This window comes from Myotis brandtii, unplaced genomic scaffold (assembly GCF_000412655.1).
Source record: "Myotis brandtii unplaced genomic scaffold, ASM41265v1 scaffold1163, whole genome shotgun sequence".
Lineage (NCBI taxonomy): Eukaryota > Metazoa > Chordata > Mammalia > Chiroptera > Vespertilionidae > Myotis > Myotis brandtii.
Genome location: NW_005354025.1, coordinates 797,893 through 823,030, shown reverse-complemented (window position 1 = coordinate 823,030; position 25,138 = coordinate 797,893). Strand labels below are relative to the sequence as shown.

The 25,138-nt window shown below is 41.1% G+C and overlaps 1 protein-coding gene across 1 annotated transcript in view; it reads left to right on the top strand.

Moving 5' to 3' along the window:
- The first annotated feature begins 2,098 nt into the window (after window positions 1-2,098).
- The window catches only part of CTNNBL1 (catenin, beta like 1), a 175,232-nt gene continuing 152,192 nt past the window's right edge, over window positions 2,099-25,138 (top strand). Inside the window, exon 1 of the mRNA XM_005858253.2 lies at window positions 2,099-2,244. Coding sequence (XP_005858315.1) covers window positions 2,215-2,244 — 30 coding nt within the window. The 5' untranslated portion in view covers window positions 2,099-2,214. The remainder of the gene's footprint in view (window positions 2,245-25,138) is intronic.

The window sequence follows — 25,138 nt, the reverse complement described above, 5'->3', positions numbered from 1 at the left end:
AGGACATAGTTCTAAAGGGTACACAATTCTAAAGGGCACACTCCCCCCGTTTCTCTATCCTGATGCCCTGAAAAAGGCAAAGTTCCTATTTACAGCTAAGTAGGAGGAGAAAAGGCACTGAAATAACTCCATTCAAAGCAGAGTGCATAGGTGATTCTTAACCTAATCACAAAACTCCTCTGTTTAAAATGTTTTAGTATCGTCATGACCTACAAGGCTCATTGAGAAAACTCCCTACTCTGTCAGGCACTGTACGAGGCTTTTTGTAATAGGGTTTAACGGTGAACATGACATAAATAACTCCTGCTCTCATGGACTCTGAGTCCAGTAAATGAGGCTGTCAATAAATAAATAATCAACCATTAAGTACAAATTACAAAAGCAGACATGTGCAGTAGAAGAGGTGCTAAGAAAGAAAATAATGAGGAGGGGTTGCTTACTCAGCCTGAAGGTGAGTTGAGCTACTCTAAGAAAGTGACATTTGAGACCTGAAGAATGAGAAAGAATTGGATGAGGAGTGGGGCTAGTGGCCTGACAGAAAAGGAATAAAAATAATTTTTGTGTAATTGGAGACAGTGAAGATGGGCTGGAGAGGATGGTTATAAATCTTGCTATGGTCTGAATATTTGTGTCCTCCCCAAATTCATAAGTTGAATTTCTAGTTTTCAAGGTGATGGTATTAGGAAGTGGGGCCTTGAGGAGGTGATTAGGTCATATGGTAGAGCCCTTATAAATGGGATTCGTGCTTTTATAAGAGGCAGGAGAAAGCTCCCTCACCTCCTTCTGCCATGGGAAGACACAGTTCCAAGGCACATTTAGGAACTACAAAGCATGCCCTCATCCGACAAGGAATCTGCCAGTGCTTTGATCTTGAATTTCCTATCCTCCAGAACTGTGAGAAATAAATGTGTTGTTTATAAGCCACCCAGTGTATGATCCCTCTTCCCTCCACAGCCTGAAAGACTAAGACAAATATAAACTCGAAGGACAGATGGCTAATGGCTAAGGGGAGTAAGGGATAGGTTTAACACCCTTTGAAGATAGAGACTAATTCAAGTCACAGGAGCTCAGATGCTCTCTTTGAGTTATTCTTTCCCAATGATGGGCAACTTTCTTCTACAGAAAACCTTTTTATGTTTCTTGGGTTTAAACAAGATCATCCAGTTTCCACCAGGTCTTTCATAAATGAATAAACAGAAGCCCAAAGAGGAAAATCTGATCACCAACAGTTTTTCAGCCAGTAATAGTTGTATGGCCTTGGACAATATACTTTCTGAGCCAGCACTATTCAACAAAAACACAGTGGGAGCAAGCCACAAAGAGAGCCACCACTGTAGTTTACATCTTATACCCAACACATTTAAAAGGACAAAGAAACATGTGAAATTAAGTTTATAATTTTATTTGACTCAAAATATCACTTCAATATGTAATCAATAGAAGTCTTAAAAATCCAGTGTGCATTTTATTTACCTTATGGCACATTTCAGTTCAATCTAGCCATATTTCAAGTTCTCTTTTTTTAAATTTTTTTTCTAAATATATTTTTATTGATTTCAGAGAGGAAGAGATAGAAACATCAATGATGTGAGAAAACCATTGATTGGCTGCCTCCTGCATGTCCCATACTGGGGATTGAGCCTGCAACCCAGGGATGTGCCCTTGACCAGGAATCAAACCCGGAACCCTTCAGTCCCCAGGCTGACGCTCTATCCACTGAGCCAAACCGTCAAGTTCCCATTAGCCACGTGTGGTTGGTGGGTATAGAACTGGACAGTGCAGTTCTGTATCTTAGCTTCCTTATCTGTGAAATGAGGATAAAATTGCCTAGGTCACTGGAAGGAACGTGAGAGATCTGTTCCTGGGAAACCCCTGCATTCAGCCCTGCCCTTAGGAAGTGCGCAATGAATCTGGTTTCCTAAGGTCTTGTCTCTCATGGCACCGCCCTCCTCCGAGTCTCCGCCCCTTTCTCCGCCCCCTTCAGGCTCCGGGCGGAAGCAGAGCTGTCACAAATGCAGCGCGCTTTACGGCAGCGCCTCCTTTAACCGCAGTGTGGCTGGCTTGTGCGTCGCGCACCCTTCACCTCATTGGCTCTGCGTCCCCGCTCACGGCGCTTTTCGGCAGTGTGGCTGCAGCGCCGCTGAAGGGGTCCACGGTTGGGTTGCGAGTGGAGGCAAGGAACCAGAGTTAGCGGTGTTAGCTGCGCCTGGAAGCATGGACGTGGGCGAACTCCTCAGCTACCAGGTAGGAGGGGCGGGGGAGCTGGGGCGCCGTACCCTGATCCGAACGTGGGTGGCAGGTCGCAGGACCAGCGTCCCTTCATCTCACCTTTCCTCACCCCAAGTCCCGGGCCCGGGGCCCCTCACTTCTCATGCCACCGGGGTCCGAGCCTCTCATTTCACTTCACTCCCTCTCGAGACCCTCCTGTGCTCTTTCCATTTATTCCTTTCCAAGGCTCGAGCCCCTTTTCAACTCGTCTGGGCTCCTCCTCACCCTACCCTTGGGCCCGGTCCCTTTCAACTCTTCTTCACAACTACCCCCTTCCGCTCTCTTCTTCCCCAGTCATTGAGTTTGTGGTGGTGGGAGAGCGCTGGTCCTTGCATTTGAGCCCCAGCTTCTCCCCTGACTGGCGACGTGTCTTTTGAACAAGTTATTTCATCCTCTTTGAACCTCAGGTTTTGTATGTATAAAATGGAGAGAGTCATAACTATGTAGTAGCGTTGCTTGGGCACTATGTCAACTAATGGGTGTGAAAGTTGATTTGAAGGTGTGGAAAGCTGTACCCATATTAACTGCAGATGCTGGGAAATGTTGGGAATTCTAGCATGGGATGGACCCCTAGAATCGTCCTGTCCCCCTGGCTCAGCGTATTTGTGGGGAACCGGCGGCCCAGAGGGCGGAAAGGACTTACCCAAAGTCACTCAACCAGTAAGAGCTGGGGTTAGAGCTGAGGTCTCCTGGCTCTCAGCTCAACATTTCCCTCCGTCGTTTGGCTTTCTAAAGAGGCTCCTAGTGAGAGGCAGTAGAGCTGCTTTGTTCAGTATAGTAGCCACTAGCCACTAGCCACATATGGCTATTGAGTCCTTGAACTGGGAGTAGCCTGAATTGAGAAGTACTATGAATGTAAAATCACACCGGCTATTGGAGATTCAGTATGAAAGGAGTAAAGTTTTTGTATTGACTACATGATCATATTAATCTTATTAATGACGTTGATTATAGATCATGCTGATTAAGAGATCATTATGGATAATGGATGAAATACAATATATTTAAAATAAATTTTACCTGTTTCTGTTTACTTTAAAAAATTTATTGATTTCAGAGAGAGGAAGGGAGAGGGAGAGAGAGAAATCCAATGATAAGAGAGAATCATGGGATCGGCTGCCACCTGCACGCCCCCTACTGGGTATCGAGCCCACAACCCAGACATGTGCCCTGCCTGGGAATTGAACCCTTACCTCTTGGTTCATGGGTTGATGCTCAAACACTGAGTCACACCAGCCGGGATCTGTCTACCTTTTTTAAAAAAATATATATTTTTATTGACTTCAGAGAGGGAGAGGTATAGAGAGATAGAAACATCAATGATGAGAGAGACCACTAGTCGGTTTGGTCAGGGGGCAACCAATCAATGTGTTTCTCTCACACACTGGGGACCCAGCCCGCAGCCCCTACCAGAACCAAACTGAGACCTCCTAGTTCACAGGTTGAGGCTCAATCACTGAGCCACACCAGCTTGGCTTGGTTTACTTATTAATGTAGCTAATCACCTTTTAATTTGGCTACTAAAATAACACATATAGCTAGCCTCATATTTGTACTGGACCAGCTCTGCAGTATAAAGAATAGGTAATTGAGAGTCATGAGTCTGGAGCCCCATGTTGCTTGGAATCTGTTTGGTGTAACCTTGAACAAAATGCTTAACCTGTTTATGCCTTGGTTTCCTCATCTGTAAATGGGGGGGCAATGTTGATATCTATCACATAGGTCTCTTGTGAAGCTTAGACCGATGCTTGTCAAATGGTAAACATTCAATAAATGTTAGCAATTATATTCGTGCCACTACCTCAGCCACTATACAAAGAACTGACCTTAGAAACTAGACAGGACTTATAAAATGTGGAGAGATAAAGCCAAAAGGTTTCTCTTTTTAAGATAGTAATTGAAAGAAGGAAGGAAATAGGAGTGCTGTTGAATGAGTATTTCTGTTTGGGTGGTGGAATGGCTAGACATTGACTCATGGAATATTAAAGCTAGAAGAGGTTCATTCATTTGCTCAACAAATAATATTGAACCAAACAGACAAGGTTCTTGCTTTTGTGGAGCTTATAGTCTGGTGGGCAAGTAACAAAATAAGTGAGTAAATAAGAATTCAGATTGTGATAAGTGCTTTGAAGAGTATGCAGGTAATACTAAAGAACTGTGCTCTTTAGTATGGTAGCCACTGGGCACATGTGACTGTCAACACTTGAAATGTGGATAGTTCAAATTGGGATATAATATATGTGTAAAATACACACTGTATTTCTAATATTTAGTATGAAAAAAATGAATGAAATATACAATAATTTTTATATTGATTACATGTTGGAATGATAATACTTAGTATATATTGGCTTAAAGAAAATATGTTATTAAAATTAATGTCACCTTAAAAACTTAATGTGGCTATTAGAAAATTTAAAGTTATATATTTGGCTTTTTGTGGCTTTCAGAATATTTTTATTCGACAGTACTGCTAAAGAAAGTAACCTCTGGAAGTAGGAGAAGGACCTATTATTTTAGACTAGGGGCCCAGTGCACGAATTCGTGCACCTTGAAAGGAACTGTGGGCCGCGAGGCTGCGGTGGGCACAGGGTGGGTCTCGGCCCATCCTCTGTGCCCCTGCCCGGCCCCTCTGCCGCAGTCCCGGTCCCCTGTCTGCCAGCAGCCCCGCTCCCACTGCCTGACAGCGCTGGCTCCGCTCACACCCACTGACGGCGAGGAGCGATTGGGGCCAGTGCCCGCAGCGGGTGCGAGCAGCAGCTGCTGCCCCGATCACCCCTCAGGAGCAAGGGGAGGTGGAGAAGCCCTCAGGGGCGGTCAGGGCCAGCAGCTACCGCTCACACCTGCTGACAGCACAGAGCGAACGGGGCTGGTGCCGGCAGCAGGTGTGAGTGCCCGGCAGGACCATGGCGCGAGGGAGAAAAGAATTTTCAGTAACCACCAGAGGCTCATCCCAATGACAGCGACCAGCGCCCTGCCTTGGTCTGGCACCCCTGCTCACCTGCTCCACCATCCTGCCGCAGCCGACGCCCGCCATGTTCCGTGCATGCCCCCTGGTGGTCACTGCACGTCATAGTGACTGGTTCTTTGGTGGTCCGGGAAGGACTCTCTGCGAAATGGACATTAAAGGACTGAAGGCTGAGAAGAAGCCAATCTTGTGGAAAGGGCAGAATGATCATGACAGAGGGAACAGCAACTACATAGGCTATGAGGTAGAAGCTGGTGCAGCCGGTTAGAGGATCAAAAAGAGCTTCGATGGTGAGTGAGCAGGAGAATGGCAGGTGATGAGGCTGGAGTTGTAGGCAGATGATAGGAGGTATTGGAAAATGTAGGCCTTTCTGTGGGCCATGATAAGGAGTTTGAATTTCATTTTGAGAGATGTATAGATAATCTCATTCAAGCGACTTGTTTGCAGATGAAAAGTGAACACATTTTGGTAAAGGGACTTCCCTGAGGTTATGGGCCAAGATAGTGGCTGAGTTGAAAGCAGAATCCTGATCTTTTTATTTCTATCTCTGTTCATTCCCCACCTACACTATTCATGCATTTTCCTTTCTGAAAGATCAGTGTTCACTCCTGTTGCTAAAGGATAGTACTGTCTAGAACAGGGGTGGGCAAACTTTTTGACTCGAGGGCCACAATGGGTTCTTAAACTGGACCGGAGGGCCGGAACAAAAGCATGGATGGAGTGTTTGTGTGAACTAATATAAATTCAAAGTAAACATCATTACATAAAAGGGTACGGTCTTTTTTTTTTTTAGTTTTATTCATTTCAAACGGGCGGATCCGTAGTTTGCCCACGGCTGGTCTAGAATCTAATCTGTAACCATTCAAACGCACCATCCTTTTGTAGAAGTCATGAAGATCATCTACAAGTGAATGGATACAGAAACTCTTTGAAAACAGTAGCACTCTGTAGATATGAAAGATGCCTATTTACCTATATCATCTCTCTAAATTCTTATAACAACCCTATGAGGAAGGTGCTCTTTTTAATCCCTGTTGCATAGATGAGGTACAAAAAGTTACCTATCTTATTGCTGAAGTTCCTAAACACTGCTGTACTGCTTGTCTATTCTGTGCCAGATGCTGAGCTAAAGTGCTTTCAGATAAATTCTTACATTTAATTCTCAACATGCCTCTTGGCATACCTTTTGTTTTAATAGAAAAGGAAACTCAAGCTAGAGAGGTCAACCTACCTGAGCAAGGTTAAGAGCCAGTAAGGAGTAGAGGTAGAACTAAAACATACTGAATACCAAATCTAGTTTTCCATTTTATTTTTAGCTTTTTAAAAACTTAAAAAAACTGAAGTATAGCACACCTATAGAAGAATGTGTAAACTTTAAGTGTCACTGATTATAGTTATCAACTTTACCACTAAAGTTCATTTCTCAGGGACATGTGGGAACAAGATGTCTGATTTGAATATCCGCACTGCCAGAGTTTGATTCAGTAAATCTCCCATGGGACCTTAAAATTTGCATTTCTAACAAGATCCCGGGTGATGTGAACCTATTGATCCAGGGACCACATTTGAGATCCCCTGGTCTAGAACGATCTACATTAAAACATTTTTTCTCCAGCTGAGACATTCTTCTCCCTTTTCATGGCCATTAGTTTGCAGTTTTTTTGAGCTTAAATTATACTTTTTCCCTGCCATCCAAGATACTGAGAGCAATCACTTAATCTTCCTGGGCCTCAGTTTCCTCATATGCCTAATGAGGGGATTAAGTAAGTCTCTCTGAGGTCCCTTCTAGCTTTAAAATTCTGTGATACTAATTATTTAGACCAAGAGCTTTAGAGATTTCAAGGTATAAAAAAGCTTGATGTAGTAGAATGAAACAGGGCCGAAAATCTGGAAGATTTAAGTTTTAATCCTACCTTTATCATTACTTATCTGAGTGATTCAGGACAAGTCACTTCCCATCTCTGTACATAATTTTTTAAAATCTCTTATAAAATCACCTATAAAATGAGGGGAGTCAGCTATATAACTTCTGGCTCTTTCCTAAAATTTAGAGGCACGGGTAAGCAAAGAAAATATGTAATGTCACGAAATGTTTATTAAAAGTATTTAACATTTTTTGTGTGCTCACTAAATTTCATTTGTCAGGCAACTTGGTGGGAAGATTCCAATTTTCTGCGGAGATTGGTTCTTCTAGTAATAGAGTTAGGCAGTAAGGGACTCTCTGTATATGCCTTATATCCTTGACATATGTTAACTATTCATTTGAGAAGACAGGAGAATTATAATGTGGACAGGAGGTGTTGGAAAATGTCTTAAAGAGGAAACCAGCTATGTTCCCAATATGGAAATGTACTTTTTTGATGCCTTCAGGCTTAGACGTCTCATCAAGAAGTGTGCCCAGCAGTTCCTTGGCAGAGAAGTTTCTGCTGCATATATAAACTCCAGGGTTTTCTCATTAATACTAATTTCACAGATGTCTGGAAAAAGTTCTTACATCCAGAGTTTTGCAATAAGGACTTCGCATTTAGTACAGGTTGGCTCAGTGGGAATGACTTCCTTTGTGACATGAGAAATACTCTGTTTGAGGCAGATTGGGGTCAGAGACCTTTTGTTTTGACAATATTGTAGATACCCACTACTCTTGTGACCTATCAGTGATATCATAGCATTTCCTTGGATTGCAGGTGCTTATAGGAATCTATAATCATGCTCCTTTCCCCTTATTATTTCTCCTTTTTTTGTAATAAAAATTCTTAATAACAATACACCAACAAGACCAGTATTAAAATAAAGTATTTGAGAAAAGGAAAACTACTACCCTAATCTAATAAATATTTTTATATTCCCACAGTCCTTAGGTATTTTGCATGGCTATAACTATTGTGTATACACTATTTTGTGTTTTATTTTATTTTTATAATTTTATGCTGGGGAGCAAGATCTCAAATGCTCCTGTGTTATATTTTCAATTTAACATTGTCAGAAATATTTTCTGTGTTTCTACATATAGTCTTTGTTAAAAAATATTTTAATTGACTTTTAGAGAGAGGGGAAGGGAGAGAGAGAGAGAGAGCGCGAGAGCGAGAGAAGCATCGATGCAAGAGTTAAACATCGATTGGCTACCTCCTGCACATTCCCTACCAGGGATCAAGCCTGCAATCTGGGCATGTGCCCTGACGGAATGGAGTGGGCAACCTTTTGGTGCACAGAACTATGCCCAACCAACTGAACCACACTGGCCAGGACTCTACATAGTCTTTATGTTATTATTAATGTTTGTATATTTTTGGTGATGGACTGACCATTTCCCCCTAAATTGAGTATTTAGGTGGTTTTCAGTTTTTTAGCCTTGGAGATAATATTGTAGTGAATTTCTTTAGTCATGTGGCATTTTCCCCTCCCATCTGTCCTTACTAATTACTGTGTGTATTGCATGTACTAAAATTATTAAGACATTGTCTGGACCTTAAAGAATTCATAATTTAAGAAGCAAGACAGACATTTTAACATCTAACTTATCATAAAGCACAATAGAAGGAATGATTGGATATGCCTGGAGAGGGGATGTATTGGTGGGAATGGATTTGGTTTGGTCATTGAAGAAAAGGGAGATGACATTGGAATCTTAGTTTTGAATGAATAGGAATTCTGTGGGGTAATGAAGGAGGTTGAGGAGAATCATTCTTGACGTGGATTAGTGAGAGCAAAAGCATGGGAGTGAAATGTTCAGAGCATTGAGTAAATGAGGGGAGTGGCAGGAGATGATGGGGTCACTTTAGATGTAATTATGTTAAGCAATACATAGTGCTCATATGGAATAACCCTTTATCAGTTTACAGTGCTAAGAGCAGTGTGTGTTCTGGTTTTACTGCACTTGATATTACTGGTTGTCATAATTTAATTTCCCCCATTAATCTAATAGGTATATAAAGTTAGTTCAAATTTGCTTTAATAAGCATTTTTTTCTTCTTTGTTTAGCATTTGTATTTGTTATTATCTGCCTCTTTCTGTTAACGTAGTGTAGTTTGTAATTGAGCTTTTCTCTCTTTTTTTTTTATGGTGTGAGTTTAAGAAACATTGGAGGGCTGAACGCTTTGTGCTCAGATATATTTTTCATTCAGTGGTCGCCTTATTTTACTTACTAGTATAAAGCTGATACTATTTTATAGCATCGTGAAATAGGCTTTTTGCATGACAGTTTAGTGCTTTTTGAAGTTACTTTTTGTTAGTTGTGAGACTATCAATAACAGATAAAAAAGCTATTCCCACTTCAGGGTGTTTTCTGTTTCATCTCCTGAGTGATTTTCTCCTTAGGTTCATTTCCTCCCTTTAACCTTTTTATCCTCTCTCTTTTCCCTAGTGCATTCTTTTATACTCACAAAACACATATGTATAGTTTCCTTGTACATTGGACAGTGAACTTAGAGGCAGGGACCAGCACCTAGCAGTGTCTTCCCCATAATTGATGCCTAATAATGGGTGTTTATAATCGATTGAGTAAATAACTAGTACATGCCTTCAAATATGCTCTGGTTATTTGCCCCTTTTGGAAAGCTTATTTGCTTGCTGACTTGTATCTTTGCTTTCATGGTAGACATCAAGAAAGTTTGATTCAAATCTTTTACTTCAATTTCTGAATTGTTCTCCTCTTCCTTATTATGTCTTGCTACTCTTGCTATAAAACCTACATTAAAAAAATTTCATTTTGAACTAATTTTAAACTTATAGTAAACGGTTTCCATATACTCCTCACTCAGCATCCCATAAAGTTAACATATTTTATAACCATAGTACAATGATCAAAACCAGGAAATTAACATTTATATACCAGTAATGCACTAAACTACAGACTTAACTCAAATGTCACCAGTTTTTCCACTAATGTCCTTTTTCTGTTCTGGGATCCTATCCAGGATCTCGATTGCATTTAATTGTCATTTTCTTTGTCTTATATGACCTTGACATTTTTTGACTAGTCAGTTATTTTGTAGAATGTCTAACACTTTCGTTCTTGATGGTTGTCAATGCCCTCTTTAAGGCCAAAGATTTTCTTGACTCATCCATTCTTTTGTCTTCTGTCTTTCAGTACCTTTATGTAGACAACTCTTAGTTCACTGGCTCTGATTTGAGTTTCATGTCCTGGTATCACATAATTCTCTGCATCTCTCCGCCTGCCCCACCACCTAACCACAATTTTGCATTTTAGTCAGGGCTGTCTCTGTTCAGTGGACGTGAAGAAGCCTTGGAGCTGTTTCTCAAAGATGAAAGGGCTCAACGATTGAAAGGCAAGGCTCTTTTCCTCGTGGATCATGCAAGCCCATAAGCAGAGGACTAGTTCCTCTCTCAGAAATAAAGTTGTTAGGAGTTGAAAATGTTTAAGTCACAGTTCTTGCTCTTGTGAGGCTTGTAGACTAGTGGGAGCATCCCACAGATTTGAAAACTGATAAGCCAGGACACAGTGTCAGTGCTGTTTACAGAGGTGTGAACAAGATGTGGTGGCACAGAGGCAGGAGCTGCTCTGCCGCTGGGAAGTTGGGAAGGCTTTGCAGAGGAGTTGTTTCTTCAGTAGTTTTCTGTCCCTTCCTTTCTCTTTGAAGCGCCATCCTCTTACTTTAGACTCGTGGGATTTGGTGAGATAAGTAGCTTTCTAGTTGGTCTTACTTTTTACCTTTGTGGATTTCATATTGGCACAGTGAATGTGGGTTTATCTTCTTCATAGACCAACAGAACACTCTTCTTTGATAGAACACTCTTCAGTCCTACCTATTTCAGCTTTCTTGGAGATAGGTCTTATTGAGATGCCTAATTTTGGAGGTGAACTTGAGGAAGACAGCCTTACCTTTTTTCAGTCTCTCACTAGGTGGTTATTGTTTAAATTGGGGATTGGATTTATAAGGCTTACCCCAATAGAGAAGTATTCATGTATAAAAATGACTACATTGGAGAATGTGGATGGTTCAAAATAACTTGAAGAAAATAATTTCTTCAGCATTGTTGGAGAAAATAATTCAAAGCACATGACATTCTGAGCATGCCCATTAGACATCTTCTTTTAGTGTTTAGTGTAGTGTATGAACACAAACTCTGGGCCAACAGCCTGTGTTTGAAATCTTCCTCTGTTGGCTGCAAGTTATGTGATCTTGGTTCAGTTAATTAATCTCTTTTAGCCTCAGGTCTTCATCTTTAGAATGGAGATTATATAATAGTGTTATCTCATCTCACCATCTTTTATAAATATAGTCTTATTGATTTCAGAGAGGAAAGGAGAGAGAGAGAGAGAGAGAGAGAGAGAGAGAGAGAGAGAGAGACATCAATGGTTTGGTCATTGAAGAAAAGGGAGATGACATTGGAATCTCAGTTTTGAATGAATAGGAATTCTGTGGGGTAATGAAGGAGGTTGAGGAGAATCATTCTTGACGTGGATTAGTGAGTGCTTTCACACCCCCTACTAGGGATCAAGCTGCAATCTGGGCATGTGCCCTGACCAGGAATCAAACCATGGCCTCCTGGTCCATAGGTCAATGCTCAACCACCGAGCCATACCAGCTGGGTTTATCTTATCATCTTTTTAAAATACAGGATTAAGTGAGACAGTATGGGTAATGCTCAGTAGTATAGTGCCTGACACATAGTAAGTGCCCAGTAAATGTTAGCTGTTGATTTTTATTATTGATACTAGAGGCCCGGTGCACGAATTCATGCACAGGTAGGGTCCGGCCGGCCCACCCTGGCCAGGGATAGGGGCTGCGGGTGGTTGGCTGGCCTCGATCCCTGGTGGAACTCCCAGTTGAACTCCCGGTCGAGGGGACAATTTGCATATTAGCCTTTTATTATATAAGATAATTACAAACAGTGCATATGCCGTAACAAAAAAAAAAGTTTTTCTTGAATTCTACAAAGCTGCCTTAGTATTCCCAAGGTCATTGCTTCCCTTGGAGGTTAAGGTTTAGAATTCTGTAAAAGGAAATGAGAACAGTTTGTCACCCGCATATGCCATAGTATAGAACTGTTTTTAATAGATTAAAACACACCCTATTCCACCACAGTTAGCAGTCCTTGATATCAAGAATTATGTCATCAATGCAGTAATCCCTTTCTCCAGGTCTCTTATGTTTTTTTTAAATTGGAGAGAGAGAGAGAGAGAGAGAGAGAGAGAGAGAGAGAAACATCGATTAGAGAGAAAAGATCTCTTTAATATCACTTAGATATCTCAGTTTTCCTCTTTTCTAGAATCAGGAACCTCATTTACAAATTACTCCTTTCTTTTTCTTCCTCCTCCTCCCCTAAGTTTCCTGAAGGAAGTGGTTGGTTTTGGTGTGAGTCTTGTGTAGCTATGGAGAGATTGGATTTAGGAAAAGGTATAGCAGGAATTCTTACCTTCTCCAAGGTCAGCTATTTGATTCTAGTATTTCAGCTGAATAGTTCAAAACCATTTTCCTTTTCATGGAATTCCAGGAGTGACTGATCTGAAAGTGTTGACCTACACTTTAGGACCTCAGCTCCATTGTGGATTGATAAATAGAAACTAGATGATCTTCATCCCAAGTTCATCGAAAGATCTAGTGAAACAACTGCAATACATTTTCATCTCTTAGCTCATTTTAGATTATCAGTTGCCTGTAAGCAGATTATCCACTTTGGCTCTTTAGACGTCCCTTCAGCTACCCATCAATGTCCAAAGTCATTGACTGAACCTAGAAGGATTTAAAATCAAGCACAGAATATTATGATGCTTCTCTCTGCATATGGCTAACTATATTCCAAAGGCAGATATGGTTGATTATTGAACAGTTTGTTTGGCATTATTCATGTGCTCATTCTGTTAATACAAAAAGTTGAGGATTGATTACATTTTTTACTTGACTCCCCTCTCTCCAGTTAAGAGGAACTGAGTTTAAGGTTACTTTTGGGATCTTTAATAGACTTAAACATTCACAGGACATCCATCCTCTGTTGGTGTTGGAATGCTATTTTCTTTGCAGCTTTGGATAAAAAGAAAAGAATTGTAGCTATAGTTTGTCATGTTATCTTTTACAAGCTTCTTTGAACATAGGACTAGCTAATAGCTTCTCATATTCATGATAAGAGAAACTTAAGCATTTCCAGGTTACATAATTGTTGACAGAGAAGCTGAAACATGGAGTAGGGGCTCTGGCAAGGAATAACTGTTGGACAGAGGGGTTGTAGCTGAAAGAAACCCATAATGAGGTTCTTTTTTAAAAGGGTGATATACGTTGTATTGAATTGTACTAACTCCTCTTTTATCTCAGTGCCTTTGGAAAATGTGGTTTTCTTCATAAACAGATTTTCCAAATAACTGAAACTTACAAGTGGACCAAGAGTGCTAGAACAAGAAGGACCTAGAAATTATTTATCTCAGCCTCCTTTTACAGATAGGGAAGGCTGAGCACAGAGAGGAAAGTGACTTACCTCGGAATCCCAGCTACTTGGCAATAAAAGGGGATTCAGAGCAGTGTTGTTTCTTTCTTTTTTTCTTTCATGAACATGCCATGCTGCCTCCCCTTTACATATTCAAAAGTTGAATTTTTCATCTTGTGTGGAGTTCTTTCTAAAACATAAGGCATTCTTGCCTTTCTCAATAGATGACACTGTTGTCTCAGGATCATTATTATGAACACATGTTAATTGTGCTCAGATTCTCCCATGACCTTTTGATGTATGGAAAGCTTTTAATCCCGCATTAAAACACTTGGAGTGTTAGAGAGATTTTGTGTTTTTGTGCCAATTTTTATAGTGGTTTTTTTTCCCCCCCTCTTCTCTTTGATGCCAGCTGTCACTCTTTAGTGTTGTTTGTTTTATAGGATTTTATATAACCTTTGAGGCATTTTTTGCTTTCTTTTAGTGGTGCCATGAAAAGCTAAGATTGTTGAATAAATGAGGAATTAGTATTCTTGGTCATCTTTGGATGAACTGTAAAAACTTTAGGGCTCTTTTATTAGATACTGGAGCCTGTAAATACTAGAAATCATGCTAGTGTAACTTGTCTTCATTTCTCATCTAGCATTTCTTCTAGCATCTTTTTGCCTACTACTAGCTTTTGGGGACTGAAAAATATCTGCACAATTACTATTGCCCACTAATGAGTCTTTTAGGAGAAACTAGCACAAATAGGGGCTCAACCTGGTTTTCTATGGAGGGACTCTTTTTTTGTATGGCTGCTTATTTTTCTGGAGGGGAGCATTTACCTGTCTGATTGCTTGACCCTATATCTTTAAGCTAGTCTTATAAACAAATTCACACGCCCACCAGCCCATGAAATCTAGGTTATAGCAATCACCTAAGAACCTATGTGCTTATTTCTGACTTGCTCATGCCTCTGCCCAATTCCTGTCTTGTGTTTGGCTGTTGGCTCTCTCATTTCATATTTCTCCTTCCCCACTCTACTCCCAAAGCATGTAAGCGTGCGTACACACACACACACACACACACACACACACACAAACACACTCCCCCCCACACACCAGTTTCTTTTAGACTTAGTATGTATCTGCTCTCTGGTTCCCAACTACACAGCCTCATCCAAAAGGACTCTGCTGGCTAGAACTGGACCTACCTCATATAGTGTGCCTCATTTGGTGTAGCCCTGCCTTAACTGGACCTTCAAGACCCAATCTTTTGTCTCAGCCCATGGGTAATCACCACTGCCGGCCCATCTGATCTTCCTGTGAAAGGACAGTTTGGGCAAGACCCTACCCAAGAGCCTTGCAGAGTTTTCAGTTCTGCAGCTTTGGAGTCTACAAGGTCTCCATTTTTGTCTTGTCTCCCTTTACTATTATTTCCTAGTCATTCTATGGGGGTTGGCAAATATCCAACCAATGTTTATAGGGCCTTATGACATATGCTCACAGTCAGGCTGTGCGTCCATCCAGATTTTCAAGAGTTAATAAATTTTATTTGGATTAATGATCCATATTGAACCTTCCATTCTTTAATTATTCAACAAATGTTTATAAAATGCCTACTAAATGCAAGATGTTATACTAGACACTGGGAATAGAGTGGTGCACAGGACAGTCACAGTTCCTTGTGTTATGGAACTTATATCCAGGGAGGCAAGACAGACAGTAAACAAAGAAAACACATACAAATTAATAAGAACACTGAAACAAGCAAACAAATACTAGATAAACAAAAACAAGATATTCAAATAGGGATATGATGGGGGGGGCTGATGTAATAGAAGTTTGGGGGAACATCAGAATGTTCTAGAAGGCCTCTCAGGAGGTAACATTTGAGCGAGAATTGAATAAGAAAGTTCCAGCCATATGAAGTGCTGAGGGAATAGCTATGTAGGCTATGGGAAAAACCAATACAAAAGCCCTAAGGTGAGAATAAGCTTGTCATGTTTGAGGCAGGTGTGACTCGAGCATGTTGAGGGAGGAGGGGACAATTGAGATAAGGACAGAAAGGTCAGCTGTGGGGAGGAAGGGAAACCCTAAATTTTTTATTTTCCGTATAGCGGGAAGCCATTAGGGGTTTTAGGCTGTGGAGTGATACATTTGGTTTATGTTTTAAAAGATCACTGCATCTGTGGAACAGAGAAGAGGTTGGAGGGGAGCAATCTGGTCAGCTTAGTTGTTCAAGGCGGCATGGAATTCACCTTTGTGCTGCAGAGGCTGCAGCTGACGCTTGTGCTCTCCCTAGGATAATTGCTTTCCTGCCTGGGTTGTTTTCAGAACCTCCCAGTTCTAAACATTTAATCTGTGTTCTGGCTTAATCAAGAAGCAACACTATCCGAGTGCCAGGCTTGGCACAGAAAATGTGGGCATCGTGCCTTTTGTTGAGCACCCTGGCCTGAAGAGAATGAAGCAGGCAGCCCCTGGTGGACCCGAGGACAATGCAACTGACCCTCAGCACCTGGTAACTTGTAGGAAGCTTTGGAATCCATAAATTTTATGTGCTTCTGCAAAACAGTTGCAGATGGTCTGGACTGATGATTAAATATCACTGCTGTTTTGTCCAGATCTGCTGTGGCCATCCTCTTCATGCCTGGTTTTACATTACAGTGGGTAATTAAAGGGGCACAGCCATTTCTGGTTACTTCCAGGATATCTTTTTCACTTGGCTTAGGGAGTAATTTCAGTTTTTGCCAATTGTATAAGTGACAGCAGTGAGCAGTGACTGTGACTGGCTACTTTTTGTTTTCAAAATTAAAAAAAAAAAACGACTTAAAAAGAACTTTCCCTAATGAAAGGGAATAATTGCCTGCCTGCCTTTGCTGTCTCTGCTGATTCTCCAGTGGGAGTTCTACCATCAGACTTGTCAGAGTTGGTTGGCAGAGACTTTCTCTCCTGAGTTAGCACATAGAGATCTGAGCTGGCAGAGAGAACACAAATTAGCAATGGTACAAGCATATCTGCAGAGGAACAGCTTTCCTTCTTACCAGAGGTGCCATTGGTGGGCAGCACCCTAATTCTCGATGCATCTCTTACCACAGGACTTTGCAGCAAATTAAAAGAATTGTTTAAGCAACACCTGAGTTGGGCAGTTTCAGAAGCCCTCAGGCTGCTCAGCCTGCCTATGTAAAGTCACTGAATATTGTCTCTCTGGCTTCTACTGGGGATCCTTACACCTTACTCAGCATAATGAATTTGGGGAAACAGAAATTCTGAATCTTTTACCTCTCTCTCTCTCTCTCTCTTTTTTTTTTTTTTTGCCAAAGATTTCTTTTTTCACCCCCACAGAACTTAAAAGGACACAGAAGGCTCAATGGGGAGAATGAAAAAAGAGATGGTGTCTGCCTTCTGGCTGACATGACTTGTGCCCTGATCGCATGGGGATTCCATAATGAAGATTGCAATGTCCTATAATTACAAGATTAAACATTTTGTTTAAATTAATAATTTCCCCTCACCCTCTCTGTGTGCTTAAAACCACCATTAGAGCAAGATGGAAACTGGTTAACTGGTCTGATATGCAACTTTATGTTCTAGTTGTGATTGTCAGTAAGAGGTGAAGTCTCATTTTAATTAAAAAAACAATTTTTAGCCATGGTTCACATTGTGTGAAGCAGAGGCACTTCTGACCATGTGAATTGTCGATTGCTGAGTGCAGTGAATATAGCTTTTTTCAGGACCATGACACTGAGCCCAACAGGATAATATTGGGAGTTAGGTGTGCAGCTGGGCTTGAAAGATTGCTTGTGCAGTAATGGCAGATTTGCCTTTAATTGACAGATTGTCTTTGTTTGTGGGAGAAGGGGGTTACTTATAGGGATGGTATATTCCTGATTTGAAATGAATGAAAGGCAGCTCATAGAGTAGCTTATAGAAATTGTCATATTTTAAAATGAAATAAAATAATATGTGTATTCTCCTCCCTATGTCACCCAGCCAAAAAGAACAAAACCAACGGCTGGGAACTACCAGGTATTTTAGCCCACTGAAAGCCAGGTATTGTGCTTTTTTATTTGTATGATATTCTCTCATCCTAAAGGTAACCCTGGGAAGCCAGTGTTCTTAATCCCATTTTATAGAAGAGGAAAGGAAGTTCACAGAGGTTTAATAACTTGCCCAGAGATTCTAGGAAGTAGATGGTAGAATCTTTTTCCTAATAGGGGACTCAAGTGGCTGGAGGTAGCTAAAAAGAGAAATAACCTAGAGTAGAATGCAGCAGAAGGCTACCATTACCCTACCTTGAACTTGCCTCAGTCTACCATGTATATCATTCTTGTCCAGCAGAACACCATGCACTGGTTATCATACCCATGGGATCAGAATACTGGGTATTAGTTACCAATCCCAGGGGAGGACTCTAAACACTTCTGCCCATTGCATCTTGGTATTGGAATTGCCAAGGAAAACACAACATGGTCAAGCACTGGATGGAATAGTACTTGACTCACATAGAGAAGAGATATAGCAAAATCAGCTTCAGTGGTGTGCAGTGGTCCCTTGTGGCTAACTCCCGTTCCTCCCCCCTGCAGCCATTTGGCCTGCATAAACCTCCCTCTATCGCAGCAGAAGGATCTGGACCTCAGAGGTAGTGGTATGCCCGAGGGTAATTGAAATACATGCTTAAGCAGAACAAAGGAACAGGAACACTCCTTGCACCTGAAACAGGGAAAGATATTCCCAAACAAGGTGATAAGCCTGGCACAGCCAGTATGAACTCCTTATTTCTTGGTAAGGAAGTATTCCAGGCCCCAGGATCATCTTATGGGGTTGAGTGGGCCTTTGAAATACTGCATGCCATGAGACTGCCTTTCCCAACAATTCTTTATTGGAATTATTTGATTAAATATCTTTCTTCCCAGTGGACTTTATGTTCCTCAAGGGCAGTGATCAGATCAGTGCCTGCTATACAGTAAATACTGAATAAATGTCTCTTGACCAAAGAAAGGAAAGAATGAGGGATGAAAGAATAAAGCAGTGAATCAGTGATCAGGTGGTGAATTAGGTCTCTTCTGGGTATCTTATTATATTGAGACTTAGCACCTCTGCCTTCTCTTTCTTACCTCTTCTTTCTTCATGCAGAGTAGATTAAACTGTTTGTGAATGATAATGGCCCTAGTCATAGGAAACACTGGGTTGGGTGAAACTTGTCTGACATAACAGAAGATGATCCTCATAAAAGCTTAGTTCCAATATTGTAGTAACCTGAGTATTGATTGGCCTTTTTTTTTTAAAGACTGAGTTGGTTGTCTCTGACTCCAAAGCAAAAGATTGATTCATTTATTTGCCAAAGATTTACTGCAAGTTTACTGTGGGCCCTAATTGCTGTTTTCTCTTTACCCAGCCTTATAGGCAAAAAATAAGAGCTAATACAAACAACAAGATAAGTTTTTATTTTGTGTTGTTGTATCTGGCATGTCCATTTCTATTTGATATATTTTTTTATTATTTAACATTTATTAAGTACTTTTTCTGGGTTAGGCACTTCACCAAGAGGGCTTTTCCAAACCATGAGACAATGGTTTGCTCAAGGTCACATAGTGCATTAGTAACAGACTTAGGTCTCTGAGTACAAAAGTCCATTTTCTTCTCACTGTACCACGCTCCCCTGTTGATGGGACTGGCTTAGCATAATTTTCTTTTATTATTTTAAATATATATTTTTATTGATTTGAGAGAGGCAGAAACATCGATGATGAAAGAGAATCATCAGGTCGGCTGCCTCCTGAGCCTGCATGTTCCCTGACGGGGAATCAAACCGCGACCTCCTGATTCACAGGTCGTCACTTGACCACTGAGCCACACCGGCCAGGCTAGCATCATTTTCTTATGTGCTTTATGTTTTTTATAGACTGGGATACACATGGGTTTCTAAAAAGGAAAGTAATAGCCCTAGCTGGTTTGGCTCAATGGATTGAGCGTTGGCCTGCAGACTGAAGGGTCCCAGGTTCAATTCCAGTCAAGGGCACATGCCTAGGTTGCGGGCTCGATCCCCAGTAGGGGGTATGCAGGAGGCAGCCGATCAATGATTCTCTCTCATCATTGATGTTTCTATCTCTCTCTTCTCCCTTCCTCTCTCTGAAATTAATAAAAATATATTTTAAAAAATAAAAAGGAAAGTAATAGAGCTGCTAAAAGTTTTCTTAAGTTTAAGTAGCTTTGGGAAACAGATCTGTAGTAAGGACAGAAACCGGTTAAGGCAGGATGATTTCCCAATCACATGGTGGTAGTGTGATGTAGGGGAAAGAGCCAGAGCTTTAGGCTTAGACCAGTGGTTCTCAACCTTGGCTGCACATTAGAATCACCTGGGAATCTTTTTAAAATCCTGATTTCTGGGCCTCATCCTCCGGAAATTCTGTTTCTTTCTTATGGGGTGAGGCCATAACCACTGGCTTAGACTGACTAGCAGTGTTTCCACCTCCACTATTTTCTAGCTCTTTGACCTTTTGACAATTTGCTAAGAAGCCACCTGAGCCTTGATTTCCTCACTTGAAGAAAAAGGGAATGGAATTAGCAGATTAAAAAGATAATGAAATGTTAAATTACTGGCACATAATAAACACACAGTTAATGATGATTGTTACCATGTAGCTTGGATAACCACTTGGTAAGGAAGCTGTAGGAGGAATTCTTTATGCTTTCTTTAAACCCTGTGATTCTCTGACCTCAGTGCCTCCCAAGAAGCTCTTTGTGAGATTTCTATCTGATGTTGCCTATTGAGGCCCATCCTGGCTTGCTTATGCAGCATGGTTTAGAAAGAGGTGGCTGGCAGAATTCCCTCGTGTACATGTTTTTCAGCTAGTGCATCTCTATGTTTTTTGGTATGTTTACCAGGATTCTGAAGTTTCTGAGTATTTTCAGTCTGAGACAAGTGAGTAGGATTGATGTCAGGCTGCTTTAACACAGGTGTTATAAACAAGATTAAGAGGTTGTTGAAAAGATATCAGTGGAGCTCTGGGGCTAGCTTTCTGGAGTCATTCTAAATTGACAGCTAATGGGTAGTCTGCCTTGATGGCTCTCTCTGAGTTGGTAACTGACTGGAGATTCACCCACAGAGGAAGCCTGCTTATGAAAATTCACTTTCCTTTCCTTTATCAGAAAGTAAAGCTATCAACATGTAATAATGTTTTTGCATCATGTAAAAAACAGTTGCCATTGCACTATTTTAAGATGCCTTTGTTTAAGGTAGCCAATTCTTAATATTTTTTTTCTTTGATCACACAAGCCCACCAAGCTTCCAAGAAATCTTTAAAAGGGGGGAAGATGGTTCAAGGCAATTAATTAATTTATTTATTTATTTAAGATGCTTATTTAATTATCTTAACCTTTGGTAGAGTTTCTTCCAGTCCAGCATGATAAATGTTTTGCCTTATCTGGTCTACTAGATGCTGTTGCTAGGAAATTGAGTATCCTTAAATGTTCTTAAAGCGAACAGTTACTAGTTTAAAATCACTTTTAAGTCAATTTTATAGCCTTCCTGACAGAGCATTGTAGTAGTGGGGATAGAGCTTGTAGGGGGAATTTGTAGGTGGGCAAGAGGCATTTACCTAGGCTATCAGGGAATTCCTTTTGATCATACTCCATGTGGTCAATGGTCCAAGTTCTGTTTGCTGTGTGGAGGAAATATTTCTGACTCTAAGAATAATTCATTCTTCATCCTTATCTTTATTGGGAATGGAGATATTTTGCTAACTTTAGGGTTTATAAAGCTTCCAGAAATAGTAAAACCTTTGAGTTGAGGGTAATAAAGTGCATTTTAGACAAAAGCAGACTTGAAACCATCTCTTTTCATTGTTTTTGATGGGCTCATCAACAGGCATGTATTGAGGCCATAACACCAGATACTTTAGTCAAGCTGAGAGATAGGTAAATCAGGACTCAAGTGCAGGAAAGTATCTCATAATGTCATGCTTTGTTTTCAGACTCTAGAGTGTTATCCATAATGTTGAAAAATATTCTTTTTAACAAGATACTCAAGGTAAAGTTTCATGTGAGTTGTCTTCCTTGAAATAAATGTGGCAGCTATTTTGTAACAGACTTATGAGAATAAGTTTTAAGCTTTAAAAGAAATAAGGGTAATAGTTAATGTCCTCCTAGGCTCCTGAGATCAAAACCATGTCGTTACCATTAAAGAACTGAGTAATTGTGGAAGACCTAAATTTTGTAAATGAATAAAATGATTAATGTCTCATTTATGATCTGGCTCTCACTTATTCAGCCCCAGATCACTCATTCTCTCTTCCCATTTTTTCAAAGGATTTTCATTTTTCTCTTTTATTTCCTATCTGTCTTCCTGCTAGTATGCACCCTTTACCCCATCCACTCCTCTCAAAGAGGAATGCAGTTTTGAATCTTGGTGATGACCTCAGAGGCAACTTATAGAAAAAGTAATTAAAGATTTCCTTGCCCCACTTTAGCCTTAATGAAATTGTCCATTGCTAGAAGCAGTATTCTGCTGTCTGGAGACTTCTCTGTCTGCATAATTATATGTAACAGGTATGACATGTAATTTTCAAAACCACTGTATGGGTCTGCTGGTTGCTGAGAATTCACTACCCCCCACCCCACCCAACCTCTGTGACATACACTTAAAATGTATCTAACCTTTGTGTCACCCTGAATAAAAAGTGAATTTCTTGTATCTGAGACTTGGTTTAAAACAACAAATAATTTAAAATAGCTTTGCCACATTAATCTGTTATTTGATGTTTAAAGAGCTGGTGTTAATGGCAGCTTCACCAAATGATCTGGAGGAGGGAGTTCTTACTGAAATCTCCATATAGACAGATGACACTAAGCTCTTCTGGGCAGGGAACTTCCAAGTGAGCAAGGAGCAACTATAGAAAGGAGTTTTCCTGGCTAAAGGCATGGGCAGAAAAGTAGTAGGTGTTTTAATGTTGGTTGGAAGATGATGCAAATTATGCCTTTGAGATGATAGTTTTTGAAGTTATAACTAAGGAAAGGGGTCTGGAGGTTGTGTATACTGCTCCTTGGAAAAGTGAGAGTTAAATTTCAGACCCAGTTCTATGGCTTCAGGCTCTCAAGTCTGGCCATTTCCTTGAGGCTTAGTTTATTCATCTGTAAATTATGAGTTTATACTGATATTCTTTGTGTGAATCTGAATTTTACTATTCTTACTCTCTGAATATCACTTGGTACCACCATTAGAAAATTTACTAAGCTATATACTGGTACAGGGTGGTAAAAGTTGTTCATAAGGAAAGTAATACAACCCTATATAATTAAAGCCTAATATGCTAAGTGTCCGGTCATCTGGTTGGCTGTTCAATCAATCAAAGTGTAATATGCTAATGGTATGCTAAGGCCGCTCAACCGCTCGCTATGACGTGCACTGGTCACCAGGGGGCAGACGGTCAACCAGTCGCTATGATGCACACTGACCACCAGGGGGCAGATACTCTGAGCAGTAGGTTAGCTTGCTGCTGGGGTCCGGCTGACAGGGACTGAGCAGGACAGGCCGGATATGCCCTGGAGCCCTCTCATGGCCCCTCCCCAGCTGGCCAACCTACCGTGTCCCTCCCTGGCCCCAATCGTGCACCGGTGGGGTCCCTTGGCCTGGCCTGTGCCCTCTCACAATCTGGGACCCCTCGGGGGATGTCGGAGAGCCGGTTTTGGCCCGAGGACAGAATGACCGGTCACTATGACGCGCACTGACCACCAGGGCGCAGACGCTAAATGCAGGAGCTGCCCCCTGGTGGTTAGTGCGCTCCCACAGGGGGAGCGCCGCTTAGCCAGAAGCCAGGCTCACAGGACCCCAGCTCTAAGGATGTCCTATTGCCTGCCTAGGCCGGCTCCCCACGGGAAGCTGTCAGTCAGACATCCCCCAAGGGCTCCCAGACTGCGAGAGGGCGCAGGATGGGCTGAGGGACTACCCCCCCCCCCTGTGTATTATTTATGTGCACCGGGCCTCTAGTAATTAATAAATCTATAATAATAAAAGCCTAATATGCTAATTAAACCAGTCGTCCTTCCGGATGATCTTCCAGACGAAGCTGGGGCTGCCAGGGGAGCCCGGGTCCTGGGTGCCTGCTGGCGGCCGGAGGGAAGTCCAGGTCCCAAGCGCCAGAGGGAAGCCGGTCCGGCAGCTGGGGGAAGGAAGGCCTACTCTTGCATGAATTTCATGCATTGGGCCTCTAGTAATAATATAAGAATAAACTTTATTTCACATACAACGGTAAATTTACTGTTGCCCACCCCTGTATAGAATATAGCCCAGCGTGGCATAAAGTCATTAAATATATAGTTATAGAACAGATGAATTCTCTCTGGCTGCAGTCACCCTAGTGACCCAAGGAACTCTGAGGATATGTGTACATTATATACGTTTGCTAACAGAATTATGATTCCTGGGTAGTTTATTGGTGTAGCTGTCCTCTGTTGTTTCTGGGTGATTTAGCAACATAGGGTAAGTGCCTGCTGTGAGCTGGGCACTGTTAGGTACTAAGGCAGTGGTTCTCAACCTGTGGGTCGCGACCCCTTTGGCGGTCAAACGACCCTTTCACAGGGGTCGCCTAAGACCATCCTGCATATCAGATATTTACATTACGATTCATAACAGTAGCAACATTACAGTTATGAAGTAGCAACGAAAATAATTTTATGGTTGGGTCACAACATGAGGAACTATATTTAAAGGGCCAGAAGGTTGAGAACCACTGTACTAAGGTGTTAGAAACAAAGGTCAGATCCCAGGGTTTCTACTTGTATTGTGTGCTGATAGAGGTACGGTGTGATATGATATACTGCTGAGGAAGTTCAGAGGTCTTAGTGGAGTATTTGGAAGACTCTTAGAGAAGATGACTTTTGAGCTGGGGCTTAAGGCTTGAGTAGGATTTCTCTAGCTGGAATGAAGGGGGAAAGGAAAGTGAGCTGCTATTCCTGGTAGCACTATATGTGTTTACCCAATTCCAAGGAATCGTTTAAATAACTCCTGGGTCCCTTTTCGAATCTTCTCTGATTCCCTTATTGACTTTTCCCATAGCAAGGTTTTCAAACCCTTTACTATCCTGTTCATGCATTATCTAGAGTGTAATATCTTTTATTTTTTAATCTTTTTTTTTTTGGTAATGTCTCTTTTAAAGTGTGGTGACTAACCCAGTTTCTTGAGTCAAGCCGAATTGGATGTTATGATTCTAATAGTACACCCTTGATATGAATTAGCTTTTAACAAATTAAAGTTGGACATCCTGTAGTTATTGAATTTGAGATTTACTAAAACCATCAGCTCTTTTCTGAATGAATTGTTTTTAAGTTATTTTCCCCTAACAGGGACTTTATATATTTACTATTTTGAGTTTAAACAAAGGTTTCTAATTGCTCATACTCTTTGGTTCAACCAGTTATGGATCTGCCTATCTGTACTACCATTCATCCACATTTCTCAATGTCCCTGCTTGAGTAACTTTGTGAAATATTTTGATGAGATAAAGGTACATAGTATGTAATGTAAACACCTAACCTTAAATCA